A 26,421-nucleotide genomic window follows, 5' to 3' on the forward strand; every position below is an offset into this window, starting at 1 on the left:
TGGTCAAAGGGGAGGTTAAGGATGGAAGCTTGCACTTCTGGTTTAAAACCTGAGATCCTTAGCCAGGAAGGCGACGGAGGAGGGTGCTGGTATTAATGGCTCTGGAGGCGGTGTCAGCTGCATCTAGGGCGCAGCGGATGGAGGTCTTGGTAATGGTTTTGCCCTCCTGAATTAACTCATTTGCCCTATTTTTATATTTGTCAGGGAGGTGTTGCATTATGGCTTCTAGTTATAATGGGCCCTGTCGTATCTTGCCAGTAGCACTTGTGTATTAGCGATGCGCCATATGTTGGCAGCTTGGGATGCTGTGCGCTTGCCCGATGCGTCCAAGAGTTTTGACTCTTTGTCAGGTGGTGGTGCTTCGCCTGACGCTTGGGAGTTTGCCCTCTTTCGTGCTGTAGACACTACTAGGGAATCTAGTGGTGCTGGCCCTCTGATGTAGGCGGGATCTGTAGGGGGTGGCTTTATATTTTTTGTCTATGCACGGGTTAATGACCTTGGTTCTGACTGGGTCTTTAAAGACCTCTCACGCATTTCATAACCCCTTTGAGCATAGGCAGTATGGAGGTGGCCCTATGCGTGGTGTCAAAAGTATTGAGAAGGAAGTCCTCCTCCACGGGGTCGGTATGGAGATCCGCCCCGTGATAGTGTGCAGCCCTTTGGAGTAAGTGGTTGAACCCTAATGAGTCTTCTGGTGGGGATGGTCTCGAAGGGTAGAGATCATCTTGCGGGACGTTAGGAATGTCAGGGATGTTATAGTCGTCGCTTGGGGCTGGAAAAGGCTGTTTACTCGGTGCAGAGATGGTTTTTCGGCTTCGAGGTGTCGGTGGCCTTGTGTTTTTTGCTCGGTTCCGGGGATGGTGTCGGTACCGAGGAGCTGCAGCTGGTTTTTGGCGTCGAGTGTTTCGGTGTGGAGCTCGGTGCCGAGGAGGCGGCAATTTTCTTTTGCGGCGTCGGTGCGGAGGAGTGTTTCTCGGCACCGACGGTGGGCTGGCTCGAGCCCGAGCCGCCGGAAGGCTTAATAGGCTTCCGGCGGGACTTCGGTACTCACGACCCTCTGTGCCGGAGTGATGTCCTCCACATCTGAATCGTCGGCAACGGAGGCGCTGACAAGGCCCTCATTGGTGTGTTGTCCTTCTGGAGCGCCGACGCCTTCCCCGAAGCTGTCGTCTGGGATCGTAGTCGACGAGTGTGCCATGGTTCTTCTCGCCCTTCGGTCTCGAATGGTTTTCTTGGACCGGAAGGACTTGCACGCCGGACAGTCTCGAGCCTTGTGTTCAGGGGAGAGGCAGAGGTTACAGACTTCGTGAAGGTTGGTGTGGGGGAATTTGGACCCACATCGAGGGCACTTCTTGAAATTAGTACTTTCCATTAGCCAGGACCGGAGCTTGGGTAGGCCCGAAGGCCGTCGTCGACGACTGGAATCGAAGGTCTTGATCGAAGAGAGCCGCGTCGAGTGTGGAGATCGCGATCGAAAACAATACCGCGAATGGGGTGAGGATTGCACGTCGATCGAGGAACTGGAAACTGTTCGGAACCGGAGCGCGAAGTTCACATCCGAGCCCGATGGCAGAAAAAAACAATCTGAGGATGGAGCCAAAGCCCATGCACAATACGATCCAAAGGAGGAGTCACATACCTTGTGACTTCCAAAGACTTTCCAAGAGGAAAAATCACTGCAAACATCCGGGCCCAACACCAGATGGCGATCTATGCACAGTGTGTAATCTGCAGCTCATATGCCTCGAACACGTAATTTCAAGGAAGCTCGGCTTAGGTCTTTCTCCCGAAGTGTGGGAGACCAACTTAGAGCACTGGGAGAAGCACAACTTGGGCAGTGGTTATGAAACCCTGAAGGCAGGGACATCTTGGATCAACTGAAGTCACATTCATTGGTACTACTCATTGTGGCTAGTCTTCGTCGAGAAATAATTTCTGAGCATGGGAGCTTTCTGAATTCAAGCTGCCTCACCCCCAGAACTCACTACCTCTTAGTCTCCCACTGGAGGACGAAAAGTGCCAAACACTCACCTTTCGGTTATGTTATTTTTAGTGGATAATTGAACTAAAGATTCCTTACCTTCTGAATTCCCCTCAGGCACCATACTGGATCCAGATTTCTTCAAAGCAACTACTCCTATGAGCCAATAAGTGGCATCATTGGCTCTGCAGGGAACTCGCGGCATCCATGGAAGTGACGACAAGGAGTGGTCAGTTTTTGTTAGAACTCTTCTGTGTTGTCAGATGCGGTTTGACCGACAGCAAAGCCTATATATTCAGTCCAAGGAATGGGGAAAGGAGAGTGAGGAATTTGCATTTAGATTATCCACCATAAAGTACCAAAGGTAAATAACGTGATCTTCTGATGGCTATGTCTAGCCGCAGATTCCTTACCGTTGAAATTAATACCAAAGCTTTGCTTCCTAAAAGGAAGTAGTCTGAAAAGTGGATTTGCACCAGGAAGTTTTTCACAACTGAGCAAGAACTGCCCTGCTAGCAGACTGGAGTGTCAAAACAGTTACGCCTGGTGAAGTTGTGAACAGATACCCAAGTTGGAGCCTGGCAGATGTCCAACAAGAAAACACTTCATCAGGGCCTTAGGGATTGCTTTGGCTATGGTCGAATGAGCTTGTTGGCCTTCAAGAAGCTCCTTTTTAGGGCGAGTGTAGCATGTGTTACCATACAGGAGGATCCACCTGGATAAGATCTGCTTCTGGGCAGCCTTCCTCTTCTTAGCACTGGCAAAGCCAATAAACAGCTGATCATCTAGCCAGTACTACTTCAAGTGCTCGATCTAGAAACTAAGAGCCCTTCAAGTATGCAGGCTGTGAAGCCTCCCCTTCCTAGAAGGGTAATATGGGGTAAAGAAGGCTCGTATTTTTAAAAGCACTTAGTCTCTTTTTCGGGGGAATATTATAAGCTGAATTAAATGGGTTTTAAATGCCGATCTTACCCGTTCCAGTGAACTTGCACCTCTCTGGGTGGTAATCAGGGACGACATTTGCTGCTGCACTTCAGCCGGTCCTCTGGTGTTTCCACCTGCTCAGAGGCACACAGGGGCAGGTTACCGCTCTAGTTGCAGAGCCGGAGGGGGGGATAAAAGCACGGCCGCAATGCAGCCGCGCGCAGCGTCGGCGCCGCCGGAGCGCCAAAGGCAAGCCCATCTGCGCCCGGCCCATGCTTAGGGTCAGGGATGCTGTCGGGTTGAGACCTCAGGTTGCATCTAGCATCATGTACACCGAGGAACAACTCCAAACTCTAAATAAGAGCGAGAGTTGTGGTCAAAAAGCCAGTTTTAGCTCGTGTGCTCAGGTAATAGGTTTTAAGTGCCAGGAGTGCTGTGTTTCATTTAAGCCCTCTATGCTATCACAGACAACACTCAGCTTAAATCTTGCCCCCTGCAAAGTGGATAAGACAATGAAAGTGGCATGCACCCTTATCAATGCACGCTCCCTTTGTAAACATGCCTCTGAGTTTGCTTTGTTTGTAGAGGCACACGCTGTCGACATTGCTTTAGTCACTGAAAAATGGGGTGAGGCTTCCTTAGACCCGAATTCAGCCATGGCGGTCCCCTTCAGGTACATAATGTTTAGACAAGACCGGGTAGGCAAAAGAGGGGAGGGGGGGGGGGGCTGGCTGTAATATTCTGTAATATTCCGTAGTGTATGGAAAGGACCTTTCACCTCGCAAAACAATGGACTAACCATGGAATCTTTACAGTTTAAAATCTCAATAGATAACCACTACACCTTCAATGGGATGCTATGCTATCGGACCCCAGGCCGAGTTCCTGAAGGATATACGCAGCTCCCTGGATGGAATATCCCAATCATCTGATTTCACACTTTTGGGCGATTTTAACTTGCACCTTGAAGACCTACTAGACAGAGATGCAGTACAATTTATTGATATTGAAAACAGCCTTGGCCTCGTTCAGGTGACTAGCAGTACGTGCTCTGGGGGACACTTGCTTGATGGGGTGTTCACTAGTAATAAGTCCTTACATTGTTTTTCATCATTAACGCTTGTGTGGTCAGACCATAATGCTGTCATGTTTTCACTTCTGTTCCAAAAATTACAGGTAGATAAATCACAAAATAAACAATGAAAAAATGTACGGCCTTGGAATAATTGGGTGGCAGACATGTTTGAAAAGTCCCTATCGCAGAACATTCCAAACTTTTATGAGGATCCGAATATGGCAGCTGCTGCCTTTGAGGAATGGCTTAGGAGGTGTTACCATTTAAATCTATAATCAGTTATAGGTTAAGACCCTCTAAACCCTGGTATTCAGAACACCTCGGATCACAAAAACAAAAATGCCGCCCTTCAGAGAGGAAATGGAGATCCTCTTACGACTCGAAGGACAGAATAGTCTACAAACAAGCCCTGCTTGAGTATAAAAAAAAATAGGTGCACGAGGAAAAAACTCGCTACTTTACCACAGCCATTTTAACTGCAAAACATTCCTCTAAGGAACTTTTTTCGATAGTAAAAAAGTTGGCAAAATGTTCCGAAGTGACCGAATCACTTAAAAACCAGACATTCTGTAACACATTGGCTACATTTTTCCAAGATAAGGTTAAGGCAGTTTACAGTGGTTTTTCTAGCCTCCCTGCTCAAGGAACCCCATCATCCCCCGGGAAGTTAGCTGCACTTAGTGCATCCAGTGAAATCCCCTCAGTCCCCCCTAGACTTCAGTTACCACCCGGAACTGTCGTCCTTTCCTTCATTGACTACCGAGGACATTACCCTTCTGCAGTCCACCAAATCCGGCTCCCCAATGGATCCTTGTCCCCCTAAAATCTTCCATCTTTTGCCAGATTTATTCGCCCTACAGCGGTATCCAATTTTTAACCAAATGTTCTCCTCGGGCATATTCCCCACAAGTTGGAAACTGGCGTCTGTTCTCCCCCTGCTGAAGAAGCCAAATTTGGAGGGGGCGGATCCTAAAAATTATTGTCCAATACCCAGACTTCCTCTGCCTGCTAAAATGGTAGAGAAATCCATAAATGGTGCTATATCTGGATATATTGAAAAACATGCTTTCCTGGATGCAACCCAGTTTGGTTTCAGAAAGCATCATAGCAGGGAATTGGCACGGATTACAGCGTCCGTATTGATTAGGAAGACCGTTTATTCAGGAGGCAATGCAGCACTTGTGCAGCTTGACCTCTCAGCCGCATTTGATACGGTGAACCACCAAAAACTATTGGAAGCACTAAAGAAGATCGTTATTAAAGAGAAAGCGATTGCTCTACTCGCATCTTTTTTATTCGATCAGGAACAATTTGTGGCTCTTTGAGAGTTTAAGTCACCGAATTTTACATTGCCGTGCGGAGTGCCACAGGGCTCTTCATTAAGCCCAACCCTTTTTAACATCTATGTTGCACCACTGGCAAGGCTAATCAGGTCTCTGGGTTTCTTGGCTATTTCTCATTTCGATGACACACAGATTGTAGTCTCAGTGACAGGCTCCCCTGATGACACCTGTCTGCGTCAGGTTGGGGATTGGATGGCCGCCAATTGTTTGAAACTGAATTCCAGTAAGACTCCTTTTTGGCGGCCATACTAATTTCTGGTGCCCTACCTTGTGGCCGTTCGAATTGGGCCCACTACCAACACCTACGAATAAGGTGAAAAACTTGGGAGTCACGTTTGACTCTATGCTCTCCTTTGAAAGCCATGTCAATCAGGTCACATCCCTCTCCTTTTTCACACTAAAAGTACAGAGAAGGATTCTTTCATTCATTCCGGTTGAGTTACGGAAGCTAGAGGTTGTAGCTCTGGTGTTATCTAGAGCAGACTACTGCAATGGTCTATTCATCAACCTTTCAGAAGAAGTGCCTGTCCAAATTACACATTGTGCAAAACGCTGCAGTGCGTCTTTAGCTGAACATTCCAAGACAAATCTGTCTCACCGGTGCTTAAGGAACTACACTGGCTGCCAGTGAGGAGGCAGATTGAGTTTAAGGCTCTTTGTATCGCTTTTAAGGCCACGTATGATACAGGGCCGGGTTTCTTTAAATATAATCTACAGCCTTATATACCTGCCCGCAATCTTCTTTCATCCCACTCCCATAACCTGATAATTCAGAGGTTTAAAAAATGTGCCTGGGGTGTTAGAAGTTTTTGGTCGGCACGACCAGACTTTGGAATTTCTTTCCTCGAATATTAAAACAAGAAATGCACCTGTTGGCCTTCAGGAAGGCCTTGAAGACCTGGCTGTTTAACCTTTGACGTGACCTTGAACCGTCCAGTTAATTTTGCTTGATGAGCTAGCGCCTTGACACCCTCGGGTGAATGTTCGCGCTTTAAAAATCTCCTTTTCATTTAAGTGTGAATGATGGATTGTCCAGAGTGGAAGGGCAACACCATCTTTGGAAGGAAGGCAGTGCAGGTTTGCGCACCAATTTGTTATAAAGACGGTGCTATATGGAGGTTGTACTGACAGCAACCTCAGCTGACAGAGCTCATAGAAGTAACTGCTGTGAGGAAATTCTCTTAACAGGCATCAATCTTCGCAACTGTCTATAGGCTCGAAGGTCATGTACATCAAGAAATCAAAAACCAAGTTAAGATCCCCCTGAGGCATAAAGAACGCAGAGAGGAATATGTTGTGAGCTCCTTTAAATAAATAAAAAGCATCACAACCAGTGACTTATATAATGAAGGTTGAGCAGGTAGCCATGCAACATAAAAAGGTCAAAAGAGCCACCAAGTTACCTTTAATCATGTCCAACACAAAACCTTGGTGGGCCACAAAAGAAAAACTTCAAAACAGCCAGTTTTGCCTGGAGATAGTCAGCTTGATTGACCTTGCAAAAGGCGAACAAGCAGAATAGACAGACTTGGTAGCTGGGCACCTAGCCAAGAGAATAACATCCACTACTTTCGAAGGATGATTGAACAAGCTCAACTGGTGCTGCTAAAACACCATACATTGACGTGCAGGTGGTGGAGATTCATCAGGGATAGCTGTTAAGATCCCACTAGCCACGCCCTTCAAGGGATGCATGTGGCAACCCAGAAGGCTTATGCTGTTTAGGTACCTTAATACCCAGCAGGCAGAGGAAAATACTTTTCCCTAACGCATCAATGCACTTTGACTCTGTGCAGAAGCAGCGTAGTGGAATGCGTTAGGATTTACCTTGCTGGTGGATGCACCATGCTCTTTGGAGTCAAGTGCTGGGTCAGGAAAGCTGGGTCCCGTGGGTAGGTGTTTAACACCTAGCCACCAAACGACTTGCTGGAAAAAACGAGCATGGTTTAGACGTGTATGTCACCAATGCTTCTGATAAAGCATTGTTGAGAAATAGATTTTTAAGGGAGACATTTTCCCTAACAGACTTTCTGGATTTTTGGAGTTGGTAAAATACAGACAAAAAGCTGGGAGCAGAGCTCCAGCTCAAGGTGTACTGAAAGAAAGGAAGTAACACCAGCATGCAAGAGTGGCACCTTTATACCCAGACATCACTAGTGCAAGGTCACTGCGGTCGGTGCATGGGAGCAGTTTTGAAAAGTTAGAGATCCAGTCTGATGACTGGGTGGCAATTGACTAACTGTGAGGAATCTGGTTAGAAGTACCCATCAGAACTTGAAATTTCTTAAAGCCAGTATAACCAAGCTTTTTTTTTTTAATAAACAGGAGCTACATTCAAACTCCAAACAGTCAAGTTTTTAGATTTGACTTTGCGATTTTCCTTCATTTGTACTTGTAGGGCATATTAGAGAGAACTTTACAAAAACTAACATAACACAGCCTCAGCGGAGGTTTAAGAACCGATTGTGCTACAATTAAAACAGAAAGAACTTCAGGACTTGGCTCTACTCGCTCCCAAAGCACCCCCAGAGGCTGCATGTGGTTCTGTGTCTTTTAAAGACAAGTTATCAAGTGGAGAGACTACTCTTTATATGGAGACTGGGGGTGTGGCTTTTGTGCGCTCATCCACATTTATTTCATTTCCACTACTAATAATCATCAATCATATATTCCTGTTCTCCCCGATCTGCTGCTGCAGCTGGCACTGTGGCTCCTTTCTCCTTGGCATCCAAGCATTCCTCAGCATTGGAAATACAGCCTTCAAACTGTCCTGCTCATCTCAGTGATTCGGTTTCCTGGAGCTCAAGCGCAGTCATCACCCACACCAATCCCATGGTGGTCTTCCCAGGCTCAAACTTTGGCTTATTTTTTTTTACCACATCACCCTTAGTGGCTTTTGAATCCTTAGATCACCTCCAAGCAGATTACAAATTGTCCTCTGGTCACAATCAATCACCCCACAACAGTACATTCAATTCACTAAATATTACACAGCAATCATCCAGTGGATATGAACACCTTAGACGTGGGTCTCCAAAAACACTTTCCTGCTTTTTCTAGCTTTAAAACCATACACCTACGGATCAGTTTCAAACCAGACTTCACCAGGTCTTCCTCCACTGCCAAAACACTAGAGTATTAATAGTCTCGTAGATGTGAGAATGGGCGACTACAATCATTCATCTACACCACAGGCACTGCTACTAGTCACCAGCTATTTAGTATTAAAAGGAATGATTCTTAACTCCTACAGCAGAACAAGAACGCTCTAATCAATTTGCCAAGAGCAAGTTGGACTACTGCAACATGCTTTTCATTGGATCTCCCACATTACAAGCAGACTTCTAGTCGCCAGGTGGCATAGTTGTATACCACCAAGACTGCCAAGTTTAGGCTCCTCACATTAGCGTTTAACTTCACAGATGATCAAACAACATCCTCAATGACAAGTCTTTTGTATTTACCCACTGTAACACTGCTAATCTGAACTTATCTAAAAAGAAAGCTCCCAATGAACCATCTCATATCTGCTCTTCTCTCATTCTAAATCCCATCACTTGTGCATTCTTATTGCTGATAAAGAACAAATTAATCTCTAGTAGTTATTAGGGGGTAACAGTCATTACATCGCGGCTGTTACCCCGCATGCCATTACAACGCAAGCCTTACAACGCATGCGTTGTAGCAATGTGTAGTCTTTACTGCGCATTTTTTTACAACGCATGTGCTTTTACCACGCATGCCTTTACAATAAATATCGTTGTAAAGGTATGTATGGTAAAATCACATACATTGTAAAAAAATATATAGACTCTTCTGTTTCCTCACAACGACATGCACTGCCCCTCAGACCACAGGAACAAGGAACCATGAGGAGAGAGAGAGGTAAGGGGGATTGAGCCTGGGGTTACTATTTTAGGGTAAAAGGGGGTCGAGGAGTTAGTGTAGAGTAGTGTTTTAGGGTAGGGAGAGGACATGGGGTCGTGCAGGGGTAGTGTTTTAGGGTAGGGAGAGGACTAGGGGTCGGGGGAGGGTCGTGCAGGGGTAGTATTTCGGGGTTCAGGGTAGCGAAAGGGCTGGGGGTCCTGCAGGGGTAGTGTTTAGGGTAGGGAGAGGACTGAGGGTTGGGGGGTTGTGCAGTGGTAGTGTGAGGGAGAGGACTGGGGGGTCGTGCAGGGGTAGTGTTTTAGGGTAGGAAGAGGACTGGGGGTCAGTGGTGGTGCAGGGGTAGTGATTTAGGGTACGGAAAGGATGGGGTGGTGCAGGGGGAGTGATTTACCGTTTAGAGTAGGGAAGGGATTGGGGTTCGGGGGGGGGGGGGTCGTGCAGGGGCAGCAATTTATATTATGATTGATTTTATGATTTTATATAGCGCTGAATCACCCCAAGGGGTATCTCTGCGCTTGCAACCGACGACTATCCTGGCACTAAAAAAGATGAGTTTATCAGCTTTCTGAACTGAAGGAGAGACATTTCAGCACGAAGATGTTGAGGGAGACTATTCCAAAACATAGGAGCAAGATACGAGAAGGCTTTGCCTCCCGTGCGGGCCTTGTTGATTCTCTGAATAGAAAGAAGTCTTTTAACCCCCGATCTAAGTGAGCATCTAGGAATGTATGCGTTCAGTTTCCTGACAAGATAGGAGGGGCTAAGCTCATTCAGAGCCTTAAATATCATACAGCCCATTTTAAATTCCATTCTTTTTTTAACTGGCAACCAGTGCAGTTTAGATAGCAAAGAGGGAGTCCTAGCAGGTGAACCAGTTACCAAACGGGCAGCCGTGTTTTGTATGACCTGTAATTTTCCCAGAGCAGCTGCATGAGCAGGAAGAAGGAGGGCATTACAGTAATCAATCCTGCTCATAATTAGTGCCTGAATTAGAGTCTTCCTGGTGGAAATGGGGAGCAACGGAAAGATTCTTCTGAGTAAACTCAGAATGTGGTAACAGGAACCAACAATTGTATTAATGTGGATCTCAAGAGTGAGTTTCCGATCGAGCTTAATGCCCAGATTTTTAACCTCCTCTTTAGGAGAAGGAGCTTTGCCCAACTCCTCAGGCCACCAACTGGGCGACCAACAGATGTCAGCACCCCCAAACAACAATCTCAGATTTCTCAGAGTTTAACTGGAGATAGTTTGTTTTCATCCAGGAGGCAATTGCCATCATACCCTGAGAAAGAATTATTTGTGTGTCAGTTCTATTTTTGTCGAAGGTGAGGAGGAGTTGGGTATCATCTGCATAAGAGATAGGGTTAAACCCCAAATCCCTCATAAGTTTAGCCAGGGGGGTCACATAGATGTTAAACAAAGTAGGGCTCAAGCATGAGCCCTAGGGGACACCCCTGGTAACCTGTGAGGGAGCAGAAGAAAAGGAACCCAATGTCACTGCCTGAGTTCGGTTGGACAGAAAGTCTGACAGCCACTTCAATGCAGGTCCTTTGATCCGAAGCTCCTGTAATCTGCACAACAGGATTCGATGAGAGATCGTATTGAATGCTGCTGAAAGGTCAAGCAGCACCAAGAGTGCTGCTTGACCTTGATCCAGAGCCATTCTAATATTGTCTGTTACCTCCACTAAAGCAGTCTCTGTGCTATGTTTAGCACGAAATCGTGACTGAGAAACATCAAGAGCACAGGAGGACTCAAGAAAAGCAGATAAGTGCTTATTAATGTGTTTTTCAGTGATCTTGCTCTGTAGAGGAAGCAAAGAAATTGGACGATAATTGGACAATAATTGGACAATTCATCAGGGGAAATTTTTTAGATTTTTACGGATGGGAATAATTTGGGCATGTTTCCACCTTTGTGGGAGAGTGGCAGATTTCAAAGAGCGATTGATAATAGAGCATAGAGAAGGAGCAAGCTGAGCCGCAAATTTAGAGGTAATTTTAGCTGGAATGATATCAAGGGGGGATCCGGATCTGGTACATTCCAGAAGTAATTGTACTTCAGTAATGGTGATATTGGGAAAAGTTGTCAAAGAATTTACACTTGTAGAGTAAGATGGAGCTACAGCAGAAACAGGGATGGAGATATTGGCGAGAGTGATGTTTTGATAAATCTGTTCAACCTTTTGTATAAAGAAGGAAGAGATGTTGTCACATAGTGTCTGAGAGGAGATGTCCCTAGTTTCGCAGGATTTAGGATTAGTGAAGTCACGTACAATTTGAAAGAGCATTCTAGTGTTGTTACTTGCGTGCTCCAACGTAGCTGCAATATGCATTTTGCGAGCCAATTTAACATTATAGTGGTAAATACCGATAGCTGCTTTATAAGTAGCTTTAGCTTGCTCATTATGTGAGCGTCGCCAAACACGCTCTAGCTTTTTACAAGCGCTTTTTTCCTCTCGTAAAGCAGGCGAGTACCAGCCCGTGGCGGAACTTTTAGGTGGGTGCGTAAAAGGTTTCAAAGGAACTACTTTATCAAGTAATTTGCTTACCCTAGAAGAACAAGTTACTTACCTTCGGTAACGATGTATCTGTAAGAAACATTAGTTAGTTAGATTCCTCACCTTAGAATATCCCCGGGCGTCAGACTGGATCCGGAAGATTTTTTGTCAGCAATACCCCTTGCGCGTCGCTAGGCGTCGTCTGCGGCTCCTCGTCCGTCGTTGGCGTCGTGCGCCGTAATGACGTCGGAGTACTTACACGCCGCCCTCGCGCGCTGACGTCAGTTCTTGTACATAGCTTTCCGCGCCAGGAACGCAGAGCCATGCAAGAGACCGACACTGGTGCCAAAAAAGTCTAGGGGCCTGAAAAGGACAACCTTAACCCTAGATGTCAGTTCGCAGAACGGGGAGGATGGGTGGGTCGGTGAGGAATCTAACTAATGTTTCTTACAGATACATCGTTACCGAAGGTAAGTAACTTGTTCATCTGAAAAAAACACGTTAGTTAGATTCCTCACCTTAGAATAGATACCCAAGCAATACCAACCCCGGTGGTGGGTCTGCGAACCAAGATCACACCAGAAAGTCCTGGAGGACAGAACGGCCAAAGAAGCCATCCCTCCGGACTTGGCTGTCTAGGCAATAGTGCCTGGCAAACGTGTGTAGCGAAGCCTACGTAGCCGCCTGACAGATGTCCTGCAAAGGGACTCCCCGTCCCAAAGCAGTAGTAGCCGCTGTAGCCCGAGTAGAATGGGCGCGCAGCCCAACAGGAGGGTCCTTTTTCGCCAAGGAGTAACAGATTGTGATGCACAAAACGACCCACCGGGAGATGGTCCGTTTGTGCACAGCTTTTCCCTTCTTAGCACCCACGTATCTAACAAAAAGTTGGTCGTCCACCCGGAACTGTTTTGTGCGGTCCAAATAAAAGGAGAGCGCACGTTTTGGGTCCAGACGGTGGAGCCTCTCTTCCTCTTTGGAAGGATGCGGAGGCGGAAAGAAGGTGGGCAAGGTGACAGATTGCCCAAGACGAAAGGGAGTCACCACTTTCGGTAGAAAGGAAGGACGAGGCCGAAGGACAACCTTGTCCGGATGAACAGATAGAAAAGGAGGCTTGGACGATAGCGCCTGGAGCTCACTCACCCGTCTAGCCGAGGCGATGGCTACCAGGAAAGCAGTCTTAAGCGTCAGAAGACGAAGAGGACAATTGTGAAGAGGCTCAAAGGGAGCGCACATCAGAAATGTGAGAACAAGATTCAAGTCCCACTGAGGCATTACGAAAGGAACAGGAGGGAACGTATGAGTAATGCCTTTAAGAAAGCGTTGAACCACAGGGGACTTGAAAAGAGAAGGCTGATCAGGAAGCCGTAAGAAGGCAGAGAGGGCAGCAAGATAACCTTTCAAGGTGCCCAGGGCAGAGCCCTGCCGGGCCAAAGAAAGAAGAAAGAGGAGAACCTCAGAAAGAGGGGCGGAAAGGGGATCCACAGCCTTTGCTGTGCACCATGCCACAAATTTGTTCCACCGGCAGGCGTATACCGTTTTTGTGGAGGGACGCCTGGCTGCCAGAATGATATCACAGACTTCAGGAGGCACATCAAATGGCATCAACTGCCGCCGCACAATCTCCACGCATGGAGGTGGAGGCTGGACAGGTTCGGGTGGAGGACCGTCCCCTGCTGCTGCGACAGAAGATCCTCCCGAAGGGGCAGACGTATCGGAGGATCGGTCAACATACTGAGTAGCTCAGGATACCAGTACCTTCGTGCCCAATCCGGAGCCACCAAGACGACTTGGGCCCGGTCGTGCCTGATCTTCTTCAGCACTCTGGGCAGAAGTGGTATAGGCGGAAATGCGTACAACAGACCGCAACTCCACTCGTGACGAAAAGCGTCGCCGAGCGCCGCCTTGGAAATTCCAACGCGCAGAACTGCTGCCATTGCGCGTTCTCTTCGGTGGCGAATAGATCTAACCAAAGCTCTCCCCACTGCTGAAAGAGACCATGCGCCACTTCGGAGTTCAGACGCCATTCGTGATCCATCATGCACCGGCGGCTGAGTTTGTCTGCTCTGGCGTTCAGAGAGCCTGCCAAATGGTGACGCCCTGGTGTTCCAGCCACGTCCAGAGGCGCAGAGCCTCCTGACAAAGGGTCCACGACCCCACCCCGCCCTGTTTGTTGCAATACCACATGGCGGTGGTGTTGTCCGTGAACATCTGCACGACACTTCCCCTGACAGAGGGAAGGAAGGTTTTCAGTGCAAGTCGGATCGCTCTCAACTCCAACAGGTTGATGTGGATGCGAGACTCCGCCGGAGACCAGAGGCCTCTGATCTCCGCCTCTCCCATATGGCCACCCCATCCCAGGAGGGACGCATCCGTCACTACGACATGCTCCGGTTGGGGAAGGGAGAGGCTCTTGCCCGTGACCCAATCGCGGTCCGTGAGCCACCACTGCAACTGCTGTGCAGTGCCCTCCGACATCAAGACATGGTCGGACAGGTTGCCGTGATGCTGAGCCCACTGAAACTTCAGGTCCCACTGCAGAGCCCGCATGCGCCGCCTGGCGTGATGCACTAGTAGGATGCAGGAGGCCATCAGTCCCAGAAGCCGCAACACTAGCCTGACCGAAACCCAGGATAGAGGCCGAAAGATGGGAATCAGGGCCTGAATATCCCGGACCCGCTGTTCCGGCGGATAGACCCGGAACTGAGCCGAATCGGGAACCGCTCCGATGAAGAGGAGCTTCTGAGAGGGACCACCCTCAAGTTCGCCACCCGGAAACACCACCAACTGATCCGCATCGCCAAGAAAACGGCCTTCAAGAACCGACTGGACAATAACGCTCACAACGGCAAGGAACTCTTCAACATCGTAAAAGAGCTCTCCAACCCCAACGCCGGAAACAACGACATCACCCCATCGCAAGACCTCTGCAACTCCCTCGCCTCCTACTTCCACAACAAGATCGCAGACATACACAACAGCTTCAGCACTCAACCGACGCACGCCACGACCGCAGCAACGCCTCCCGCCACCACCCTCCGCGCCTGGACCCCGGTCAACACCGAAGACACCGTCCACATGATGAACTCCGACCACTCCGGATCTCCGACTGACCCCTGCCCTCACCACGTCTTCAACAAAGCCGACGCGGTCATCGCACCCCACCTGCGAGACATCATCAACACATCCTTCGACACCGCCACCTTCCCCGAGAGCTGGAAGCACGCCAAACTCAGCGCTCTACTTAAGAAACCTACAGCAGACCCCACCGAACTCAAGAACTACCGCCCCATCTCTCTACTCCCGTTTCCAGCCAAAGTCATCGAGAAGACCGTCAACAAACAGCTGGCCACCTTCCTCGAGACGAATGGATCCCTCGACCCATCGCAGTCTGGATTCCGTGCCAACCACAGCACCGAGACCGCCCTCATCGCCGCCACGGACGACATCCGAGCCCTGATGGACAACGGAGAAACAGCGGCCCTCATCCTCCTAGACCTCTCCGCGGCTTTCGACACGGTCTGCCACCGCACCCTAGTGCAGCGCCTCAGCAACGTCGGAATCCAGGAGAAGGCACTGGATTGGATCGTCTCCTTCCTCAACGGAAGAACACAAAGAGTCCGCCTACCACCGTACAAGTCAGAGGCCACCGAAGTCATCTGCGGCGTCCCTCAAGGATCCTCACTGAGCCCGACTCTCTTCAACGTCTACATGAGTCCCCTCGCGGCCATCGCACGTCAACACAACCTCAACATAATCTCCTACGCCGACGACACCCAGCTGATCCTCTCCCTGACCAACGACCCCGCCGCCGCCAGAGCCAACCTGCACGAAGGGATGAGAGAGGTAGCCGAGTGGATGACGACGAGCCGCCTGAAACTGAACTCAGATAAGACGGAGGTCCTCATCCTGGGCTCCTCGCCCTCCGCCTGGGACGACTCCTGGTGGCCCCCCGCCCTGGGCACCGTACCCAAACCGACGGACCACGCTCGCAACCTGGGTTTCATCCTGGACTCCTCCCTCTCCATGACCAGGCAAGTCAACGCCGTCTCCTCGTCGTGCTTCAACATCCTGCGCATGCTTCGGAAGATCTTCTGGTGGATCCCCCACAGAGACCAGGAAGACCGTCACCCAGGCCCTCGTCACCAGCCGACTGGACTACGGCAACGCACTCTACGCCGGAACCACCGCCAAGATCCAGAAGAGACTCCAGCGCATCCAGAATGCCTCAGCCAGACTCATCCTCGACATCCCACGACACAGCCACATCTCCGGACACCTAAGAGACCTGCACTGGCTCCCGGTCAACAAGAGAATCACCTTCCGCCTCCTTACCCACGCACACAAAGCTCTCCACGATCAAGGCCCGAGCTACCTCAACAACCGCATCAACTTCTACGCTCCCAAACGCCACCTCCGATCTGCCAGCCACGCCCTCGCCGCCGTCCCACGCATCCGCAGAGCCACTACAGGAGGAAGGTCCTTCTCCTACCTGGCCGCCAAGACCTGGAACTCCCTCCCGGCCGACCTGCGCCTGACCCAAGACCACCTCTCCTTCAGGAAGAAGCTCAAGACCTGGCTGTTCGAGCAGTAGCGACACCCCCCCCCCCCCCCCCCCAAGCGCCTTGAGACCCTACGGGTAGGTAGTGCGCTCTATAAATGTCTTGATTGATTGATTGATTGATTGATTGATTGACTCAGGTGTGACTTCGGCACGTTGATGGAAAACCCCAGCAAATGCAGGAGATCCGCCGTAGTCTGGAGGTGGGAGACGACTGCCTGGGGCGAGCCCGCCTTCAACAATCAGTCGTCGAGATAGGGGAAGACTGGAACCCCTGATCTGCGCAGATGAGCTGCGACCACCGCCATCACTTTCGTGAACACCCGAGGGGCACTGGTGAGGCCGAAGGGGAGCACGGTGAACTGAAAATGCTCCTGGCCCACCGTGAACCGCAGGTAACGCCGGTGGGCAAGCAGGACGGGGATGTGGAAATATGCGTCCTGCAAGTCCAACGCTACCATCCAGTCTCCAGGGTCGAGGGCAGCTAGAACCTGAGCCAAAGTCAACATTTTGAACCGTTCCTTCCGGAGGAAGGCATTGACGTTCCTGAGGTCCAAGATAGGGCGTAGGCCCCCTTTGCCCTTCTTGGGAACCAGAAAGTAGTGGGAATAACAACCACGACCTACTTCTGGGCTCGGAACGCGCTCGACGGCCTCTTTGGCCAAGAGGGCCGAAACTTCCTCTCGCAGAAGATGCAGATGATCCTCCGAGATACGGTGGTGCTGCGGTGGCATGGCTGGAGGGGTCGTCTCGAAGGGGAGGGAGTAGCCCGTTCGGACGATTTGCAGCACCCACCTGTCCGAAGTGATGGTACGCCAGTGGAGCAGGTGATGGCGAACTCTGCCTCCCACTGGCGATGAATGGGCCTGAAAGCTCGGACTAGGAAGGCTTTGAGGCGGATGCTGCCGGGGTGGATGTGGACTGACCGCGTCGTCCTCCAGAACCGCCTCGGTGGAAACAACGTCCGCGACCGCGTGCAGGTTGGGTCTGCGGCCGGTGGCTCTGCGGACGTGAGGAGGCGCCCCTTCCTTGGCCACGAAAGGGGCGAAAAGCAGAAGCTTGCGGCCGCGGGGCCGAAAGGCCCAAGGACGTGGCCGTAGCCCGGGAGTCCTTAAAGCGAGACAGCGCACTGTCCGCTTTCTCACCAAAAAGGCGAGTGCCATCAAAGGGCATGTCCATGAGAGTGCTCTGGACATCCCCCGAAAAGGACGTGGACCGCAGACAGGCGTGACGCCGAAGCGCCACCGTGGTGGAAATCGCCCTACCCAGCGAGTCCGTGATGTCAAGTCCACACCGGATTGCATGGCGCGCTGCATCCCTCCCATCGGCCAGAGCCTGGGAAAGTCGTGTCCGGGCCCGCTCCGGGCACAGGGGCAGCACGTCCTCCACCGTATCCCACAGAGAGTGGGAGAAACGGTCCAAGAGACAGGCGGTGTTTAAAGACCGCAGGCCTAAACTGAGGGAGGAGAACAGCTTTTTGCCAAACTGTTCCAGTCTCTTGGAATCCCGGTCCGGAGGAGCGGACGGGAAGGAGGTTTGGGAGGTAGAGGCCTGGATAACCAGGCTCTCGGGGGTGGGATGTTGCGACAGAAAACTGGGGTCGCCCGGAGCAGGGCTGTGGCGCCGTTTCTATCCACAGGAGGGACTGTGGAGGGCTTGGACCAGGTGCCCTGCAGAACATCAGTGAGGGCCTCATTGAATGGCAGCAGAGGCTCAGTGGAGCTTGCTGCAGACTGAAGCACCTCAGTGAGTATGTTAGTCCTCACAGCCACGGCAGGCAGCTCAAGCCCAAGCGCTTCGGCCGCCTTGCGCAGCACCACAGAAAAAGCTGCACCCTCCTCCGAAGCCACAGTCGGAGGAGAGATGAATCCAGTGTCCGGTGAGGTATCCAGACCACTGGCCTCCCCCAGTTCATCTGCCCAGTCCTGTGACAGTTGAGCCTGAACGGCCATAGGGTCATCGGACCCCTCCCAGTCGCCCCCGTCATCCGATTCCTGGTTAACAGGTGGAAGGATCGGAGCCGGACGATAGACATAGTGAGTCTCGAGCGGCGTCTGATGCGGCGTCTGTGGCCGCCGCATCGGCGTCGGGTCCGGACAAGGGCTGAACCGGGGAACGACGTCGACCGGAGTCGGCGTCGAGGGTGGAACCGGAGTCGGTGCCGGCAGAGGAGGAGTTACGAGGTCGACCGGCGTCGACGGGGGCCCATACAAGCGGATAAGTCTCACCACATTTAATGTCCTGAGAATTCGCGAGGATAAGATCCAAAGTATGACCTGCAATGTGGGTAGGAGCAGTGTTGATTGTAACCAAACCACCAGCCGCTAGGTCTTGCAGACATAGTCTTGCTTCTTGGTTGGAAGCATCTTCGCTATGGATATTAAAGTCTCTGAGCAGGAGAAATTTGCGTGAAGCAATTAGATAAGGAGAAATGAAATCTAGCAATTGACTGGTGAAGTCTAATATAGACCCCGGCGGTCTGTAGACCAGGGCGCCTTTCCAGCTACAGCGGGCAGAGAGGTCCAATCTAAAAACAAGGCATTCAAATGCTTCAGTCCCTGTCTGATCTAGGATAGTAGCTGTTAACTCCTCTTTGTAGATCAGGGCTAAACCCCCTCCCATTTTGCCTATTCTGTCCCGCCTCAGAACCCGATAACCCTCTGGAATAGCTAAGGCAATGGCAGGGGTAGTGGAGGGTTTTAGCCAGGTCTCAGTGATGAAACCTATATCGGGCTTCAGATCGGTCAGGACATCCCATATATCAGTGGCATGCTTAATCAACGATCTGACATTAGCCAAAAAACAACTCCACTCATGAAACTGCACTATAGGAGATGAAAGAATGGGAGGCATAGACTGGAAGGATTTAGGTAAAGATTTACAGTCGAACTGCGATGCGGTGAGCAAAGAGGTACAGTGGCAAGTCATACTCTGAAATTTGCAGACCCAACATGAGAAAGGACCCTCCAATATTCGATAGGACCGAGTCAAAACTTTGCAACAAACAGGCTTGAGAGCCATCAGATACTCACATGAGTAGATGCGCACAGAATTATTGAAAGGTGTTATCGCTGGCGATAAACTATCAGAAATCCTGGCTGCTGGCGGCGTACTGGCGCGGACGGGATCAGGCGGGCTTGCCTCTGGCGCGCCGCTGGCGCGCCCGCTGCGCGCGAGCATGAGCGCGCTGCGCGCTAGCATGAGCCTGCCTTTGAAGCCCCCAAAGTCCAAGCGCTAGAGCGCGGACCAAGATGGCGGCCCGAAATGGCACAATTCCCCAAACGAGCCCGGGAAACTCGCTAAGTAGCGAGGTATGAAACCAGTTTTATGTGCAGGTAAGTGAGGATTAGTTCGTATCTGATTAAAATCAATTTTAAAATCAGTAGCACAACATCAAAGATATACAAAAATGCACAAACAAATACACCAGCGAACACCTTCCCTCGTATTAGGAGAGGGGAGGGAGCCGGAGTGTTGCTAGGAGACACAACGAGCAGCTACAGCATTAGCCTTTAACACACATCGATCGCGCCAAAGGAGTCATCCTTCAATTTAAGGTTTAGAGTAGGAAAAGTGTTGGAGTCGTGCAGGGGTAGTGATTTAAGGGTTGAGGGTCGGGAACAGATTGGAGCTCAGGTCGTGTAGGGGTTTAGGAACAGGCTGGGGGTGGGGGGGGGGTCGTGCAGAGGTACTAATATAGTGTTTAGGGTAGGGCAGGTTAGTGTAACTTAACTTGGACACTTTTACCAAGTGTGTGCCTTTAGCACACATGCCTTTGTATTGTAATGGCATGCGTGATAAAGGCATATGTGTGGTAAAAATGCGTTGTAATGGTATGTCATTGTAGGCGTACTTGAGTAGTGCTACCTGTGTTGTAATGGCATGCGTGGTATTAGTGTCATATATTCATTTTTAAGACCACTGTGAAATGATGCTTTCTTATCACTGAAACTCACCGAAGCCCCAATCGCCAACATTCTCTAATGCCTCTATCATATTTAGAAATGGTTGAACGGACATACTACTAAATGTATATTGTCAACTGTTGTACGTCTTTTTTTAAATTACCAATAAAACCTTGAACAGTACATGTGATCGAACAAACATTAGTGTTTTTATTATCAAGGAACGGTTACTTTGTGAAGGATTTCAGTTCAAAATGCGGACTGAAAAAATAGGCATCAGGAAAAGTAAAATGTTTAATACCTTCATGTTGGGAGGACTCTTCGGACTTATCATCATCAAGTTTTTCCTCATCATCTTCATCAGAGCCTTTCTCAGAAAGAGATTTTGGAATAGATTCTGGGCCACTTTCCAAAACTTTAATTTCACTTTGTACAGGAGTGGACTCCATCTCACTTTCCTGCTTAATTACATTTTCAGAGTCACTGCTGGCAGTTGCCATGCTTTCCTCTTTAACCTCAAGATCCTGCTTGACATCAGATTTTTCAAGTACATCCAGTTTAGATTCATTCTGCTCTGTGGTCAACTCATCCTTGACTGGAGTAGATGGTACAACAGGAGGGGTCTCGCACGAGCCAGCTGCTGGGGTATTCAGCAATGAGACAACACTAGGCTGCGCAGTGCCTCTGTTTTGAGCAAAGTTCTTATGAGAATCTAAAAAGGCGAGATCAGGGTCATTGAGAATATGATAGTCAGTCCTACTGACACCATGCTTGGAGGCCCCAACAAGCAAGTCTCTGTCATGTTTTCCACAGTCCCACCATTCAGGCAAATCCAAGCTTGGCTGACAAAGCTTCAGTCTCTCACTTAGTTGAGGGTGAGTAAGAACCTGCTCACGGATTTTCCTCAGTAGTTCTATGCGGTACAAAGTTCTGGATGCACGTTCTTCTGTGATAGGTTCAACTGTGGTAGAGAGGTCGCAAAGTTCTAGAACAGATGAAATGTGCGTAAATAATCAACATAAGACTGCAGTCGGTGCTCAAAATATACCCCACTCTTGATAATTATTTGTAGTTGGGGGAAAAAATAAATAACACCAACTGTAATTAATTAAATTACACTTCAATAACTCCAGTACATGAACATATAAGAATGAGCTTAATGGCATAGTTGTGAAAACAGATGTGAGAATTGTTAAACAGTGGAACAACAAAGCTAACTAAAGTTCTCCAACACAAGCCAAACAATGTGAAAGCAAATCACGTAGTGCGCATACTCCAACAGATGGCTTGCATGGTGTAGCATGTAACATAGCACACCACGTTTAATCATAAAGAAAACTTTCTGGTTTGTCTTCACATTGAGCAGAGTAATGCTATTGACAGACACGTTTTGAAGCATTAAACATGATAATTAAACGTGATGCTTCTCAAAGAACGCTGTCATAGGAAGTAGAAAAAAGAATATATTGAATAAAATTAGTCAAAATAGCTTTATGCTAGCTTGCGGGTATCCTTTGTACTTTGTACAGGGACTCCCAATCTGAAAAGGTAAGAGCTTACCTTCATCAGATTTAGTTGCCATGCGGCATACCCGTCTGCACATTGCCGTAAAACAATTAAAGTACTTCTCCAAACTCTCATCTGACTTCTTGTCAAGTCGGGCAAAAGCTCTGAATTGAGACCAATCAATTTGCTGCTTAACAGAGTCGATGACAATCCCAAAAGTGGACACAACACGATAGAAATCTGCTTCTTCTCTCCTTGTCCATCTGAAGAACAAAATAAGAACGTTCAATCTAATCGGACATTGAATACTTTGTATGTCTGAAAACCATGACAAAGAGGCATTTTCAAGATGGTACTCGTTTCTTTTTCAAAAGGAATTTAAGATGTACCACTCACTTCTGCCGTTTTTCAGTTATGATGGCTTCTCTTTCTGCTTCCAACGCTCTCACTTCTTCACGAGGCCGCCGTCTTCGTCGGTCTGTTTTTAGTTGTGCTTCTTTCCTCATTTGTTGCCGTTTATACGTGCGCTGATAGGCAGTAATGAGGCGGCGAAGGCGGGTGGTCAAGGCTGAAGTGTTAGGCCAGTAGAGCTTGCCCAGCTCTGTGCTACTTTCAATCTGTTTGCCTATATAGGTAGGATGGTGAAAGGAATGTTTTAAGTATAATGTTCCTCTAACTTTGAGAATTGCTGTCAAGTAAATAAAGATTTAGACCTAAAACAACTGCAAATGAGGAATATACAGAAAAATCAAGACTTGAATTTTCACTTGGATATTCCTGTGGTGCTGCTTGCAGCTGAAAGGTTTACTTAGCATTCTTGCGAGCATCATAGAGTACTTATGTGAAACAAATTTCAAGCAACAAGCAATTGGGCAGTACGTCCCAGATCTCAGGTAGGGTTAGTTTTCCACTATATGTCAGTACTAGAAGTTCACTAAATGGGGAATTTGCAGAAATAACCATTTAGATAAGAGCATGAAGTCATTCTTAAGGAACCTTTTTTACACTTCGAACAGTAACGTGAATGAAGCATGTGCCAACTGCTATCAGTATATTTTGTGAGACAGCCTTCCGATGTGACAATCTAAAACATTTAAACCAATAACTTTGAATCAGATCATGTGGTAGAGTAAGCATGAAGATTAACTCTTAGACAAAACAAAACCCCTATGGAAAGTATCAAGGACAATGGTGAGCAGTCAGTTTTCAATTACTTTCAACTAATATAGTTATGAGACATTTTCAGTATAGGGTCTCTGCCGGAATTCGCCACATCATACCTGTAAGGTCAAGCTCCAGGACTTCTTCCTTTTCGTCCGTGGGAGAGTTTGCAAAATCCTTTTGAAGAAAGTAAGCGATTAGCTTGTTTTTCTCTATTTACTATTTCAAGTGATTATTAGGTCGCCAAGAGTTCTATTAAACAGAATAACTTACATGGTTGAGAGATGACAGTAGGCACAGAAGAGTGGACTATTCTACAAATCAATCAACCCTCCCATTAAAGCAAATAATTATAGATTCCTCAAACGCCAAGAAGCAAGGCTGCTAAGATACAATGGCCAGGCCTGCCAGCACTATCCTGCACCTGTGATGATCAACTCAATGTACATATTAGGTCTCACTTAACTATCAAGTGCCAAACCTTCTGATACCCCATGGCAAAACGTGCACCTTGGTTTTCTGCTTGGGCGGATGATGCGAAAAATAGCAAAATAGCCTGATAAAGTTGGTCTCAAGGTCCAGTTATAGTTGGGGAGGGGGTGGGTGTTGGCCGGGAGCGAAGATTCAGGATGACTTAGCAACAGTACTTGGGTAATTCAACGAACCCACTGCTAGACTGGCCCTTCAATTAAAAGCAAATCATATAAATCTCTGCACTGGCCAAATGTTTTTTTTCCCCTTAAATATACCACAGAATAAAGAACCTTACATCAATTTCATCCTTAAATGGAGTCCTGTTTGGTTTATATTCTGGATCTTCGTCTTCACGATCAAAATCCCCCCTACAAAAATAAATTGATTGCATGAAACGAGAAGCAGATTACATACTCCATTAGTCAAATTTGCTCTAGATAATAGTAATGCGTTTTACCCATCACCACCATCCGCTAGCATATCTCCACCTCTCTGTTCAGCAGCAATAGCTTTTGCATCTGGCATCCCAACTCTTTCCAGAAAGCATAGTGCAGGGTCTGCCCTTATAGAGTTGTACTTTTCATAACCTGTAAATATATGTTATTCATTTGGTTAACTTTGGGTTATATCAACAGATATAAATAGCAACCTACAAAAATTCTAGCTACTGAAATATGAAAGGCCTAACGGAAGGATATGCAGGCACTTTTTGGAGCTCCAGTGTACCTGCAAAATATACCCTTTCAAATTGCAAAATATTAAAAACTACAGTAAGATGCATACAAATATGGATTTGTTGATCCAAAAACCTATATTTCACTTTATTTTATGTGATAATAGGTTTTTACCCAATAAATATTTACACAACCTTACAATTATTCAAACAACAACTTCTTCTGAAATATTGAAAGAATTAAACAAGTTAAAACCAAACCACATATCTTGATACGCATCTAAAAACTACACAGTATATTTCACATTTCAAATACTAAACAAATACAGAATTTGACAGATTGTGGTCCAGATTTTTAACACCAAAATTGCCCAATGAACAGACGCAAACTGCAGTTCTAATGACACCACTCAAACAGACATTTTATAGTGTTGAACTATATGTGCATTTATGTAGTGCTAGCCGACAGGCCACACGCTGCAAAGTGCGGAGTCTTGGTTGTAATAGGGTTGACATTTTATGGAGGCCTATGCAGTACATCTCTTATTCATAGTTGTTACGATGATATCAAGTGGCACACTATACTGTTGCCTGTATTTTTAGAAATACTACCACATGTCCATTATAACGTAGCAGTCAAATATATCTATATTTTTGCAGTTTTAAATAGAGCGAACTAGAACTGAAAGTCCTGGAGCACTTTATAGGAGTACAAGTTACATTAGAAATGGACATATTTATTTCTTTTTTCTTAATTAAGCTGCGATTCCTTTAAAGCAATGAAGGGAAATACTCCTACTTAGTGAAATAACGAGAGAGCAGGCTGGAAACGGGAGGGCAAAGAATCCTAAGTGCATAAAGGCCTCATATGCAAAAATAAGATCTTTTCGCATCAGACCATTCTCAGCATCAAGAGGAATGAATTCATTTGACATTAAACACGCTCTGCGTGTCCAAACGTCCTTCGCGTGTTGGTTGGTTGGGGAGGACCAGGTTCTTTCCTTCGTCTGACCTTCGATCGGCGGGCAGGCCGCCCTCGGCACCACCTTCCTTGGCACTTTTGTTTCTCCTGAGCCAGGCTTGCGCCTGCATTGCATGCCGCCGACCCCTCGCGTTCACGGGCTCGAGGTGGGGCCATCAAACGGGCCTCATTAGGTTTAGGGTGCAGCGTGTCACTGGAATGGCACTGCTCTCTCAATGGCTAGCAAACTGCTCCCTTTTATTGCCCAGACTGACTAGATGGAAACAGGCAGAACGGGGGCGCCACGGCAGGGACTAGACGTGCCTCATCTGATCACGCATATAAAACGTAGGCAGAACAGCGCAATTCAATTAGGACTTGTAGTACAGCACACGGCTCCTAACCACTGTAGAGCCTGAAGCCAAACTGTAATCATGAAAGGTTTTATAAGCCATCATTCTCCCCTTTAGTCAGGCTGGGCTGCTGAGAATACCTCGGCGAGCCCCCAGAGAATTGGGATTATAATCAGGAATCGCTCAGTGCATACATCATGCCAGCTCTGCATCCCGGCCTTTTCAAAGTTAACAAGGCTGCATCCCACTCGAGGGAGTCGGAAGTTCTCCGTGCTGACATTTGTGAAATATTGCTTGGAACAAAGCCCAGGAGGCACTTGTACAGATTAATAGCAGAGGTTAAGCCCACCATCCACTCTGACACTGGTTGGCAGAGAGTTAGCGAGGGAAGCAGCACTGGAAGCAAAGTTTATGAAGATCTATAGTGCTTTTTGGCTAATATTAAAATAAAATATGGCTCGGGCCTTTTTACAGCCAAGAATGGAATGTTTTCTTCTCAAATGTTCTGCAAACATGTAAAAACAGCATCTGATAGTCAGTTTATGGCAGATTTTTAAACCAGCAGAGCAGAAGCCAGGAGCGTGAGCATCACTCTACTCCTGTCATCGCGTAGGAGGCAGGAATACAGTTCCAAACACATGCAGTAAAATGGCAGCATTCAACATCGAATTAAGACATCACCTACCATGTTTAAATACACCAATTAAGAGGGATTTGTCAGCTTGCTTGTCCCACCAGTCGGCAGGAACTTCGGCGTGGAACGGCTCCGGTATCCACACATCTGTTTCACTGTTAAAATAAAACGCAGGCACCGATAAACATTAGGTGAAAACCACAAACCGGTCGGTCATGACTGTCAAAGGACCCTACTTCACGTGTGTTACCTTTTCAGGAAACTGTAGACTGCTAGCTCAGACTTATGGAAAAAGCCAGATAGGTCCCGGAGTGCAAAATGAAGTTTGAGATAAATGTAAAAAAATGAGAACTGCCTGTACCATGCCATGATACGAGATCTCTTGCAAGTGAGGCACACACTGTGCACCTACTTTTACGGCTGCGCCATGACCGGTAGCAAATCCACAGCCCTACTATGTACATTTATCCCTCTGAACGGTGGCA

General features: G+C 48.1%; 1 protein-coding gene across 5 annotated transcripts in view; it reads right to left on the minus strand.

Annotated features, from left to right (window-relative positions):
• Nucleotides 1-26,421, minus strand: part of CHD7 (chromodomain helicase DNA binding protein 7) — an 801,383-nt gene that overhangs the window by 64,716 nt on the left and 710,246 nt on the right. For all 5 annotated transcript variants that reach the window (XM_085605557.1, XM_085605559.1, XM_085605558.1 and 2 more), the window contains exons 25-31: nt 25,988-26,091; nt 23,773-23,902; nt 23,611-23,683; nt 22,961-23,018; nt 22,077-22,305; nt 21,735-21,943; nt 20,476-21,159 (exon numbers count right to left, since the gene is read on the minus strand). In XM_085605557.1, the coding sequence (XP_085461683.1) occupies nt 20,476-21,159; nt 21,735-21,943; nt 22,077-22,305; nt 22,961-23,018; nt 23,611-23,683; nt 23,773-23,902; nt 25,988-26,091 (1,487 nt within the window). The remainder of the gene's footprint in view (nt 1-20,475; nt 21,160-21,734; nt 21,944-22,076; nt 22,306-22,960; nt 23,019-23,610; nt 23,684-23,772; nt 23,903-25,987; nt 26,092-26,421) is intronic.

This window comes from Triturus cristatus, chromosome 5_1, assembly GCF_964204655.1.
Source record: "Triturus cristatus chromosome 5_1, aTriCri1.1, whole genome shotgun sequence".
Classification (NCBI taxonomy): Eukaryota; Metazoa; Chordata; class Amphibia; order Caudata; family Salamandridae; genus Triturus; species Triturus cristatus.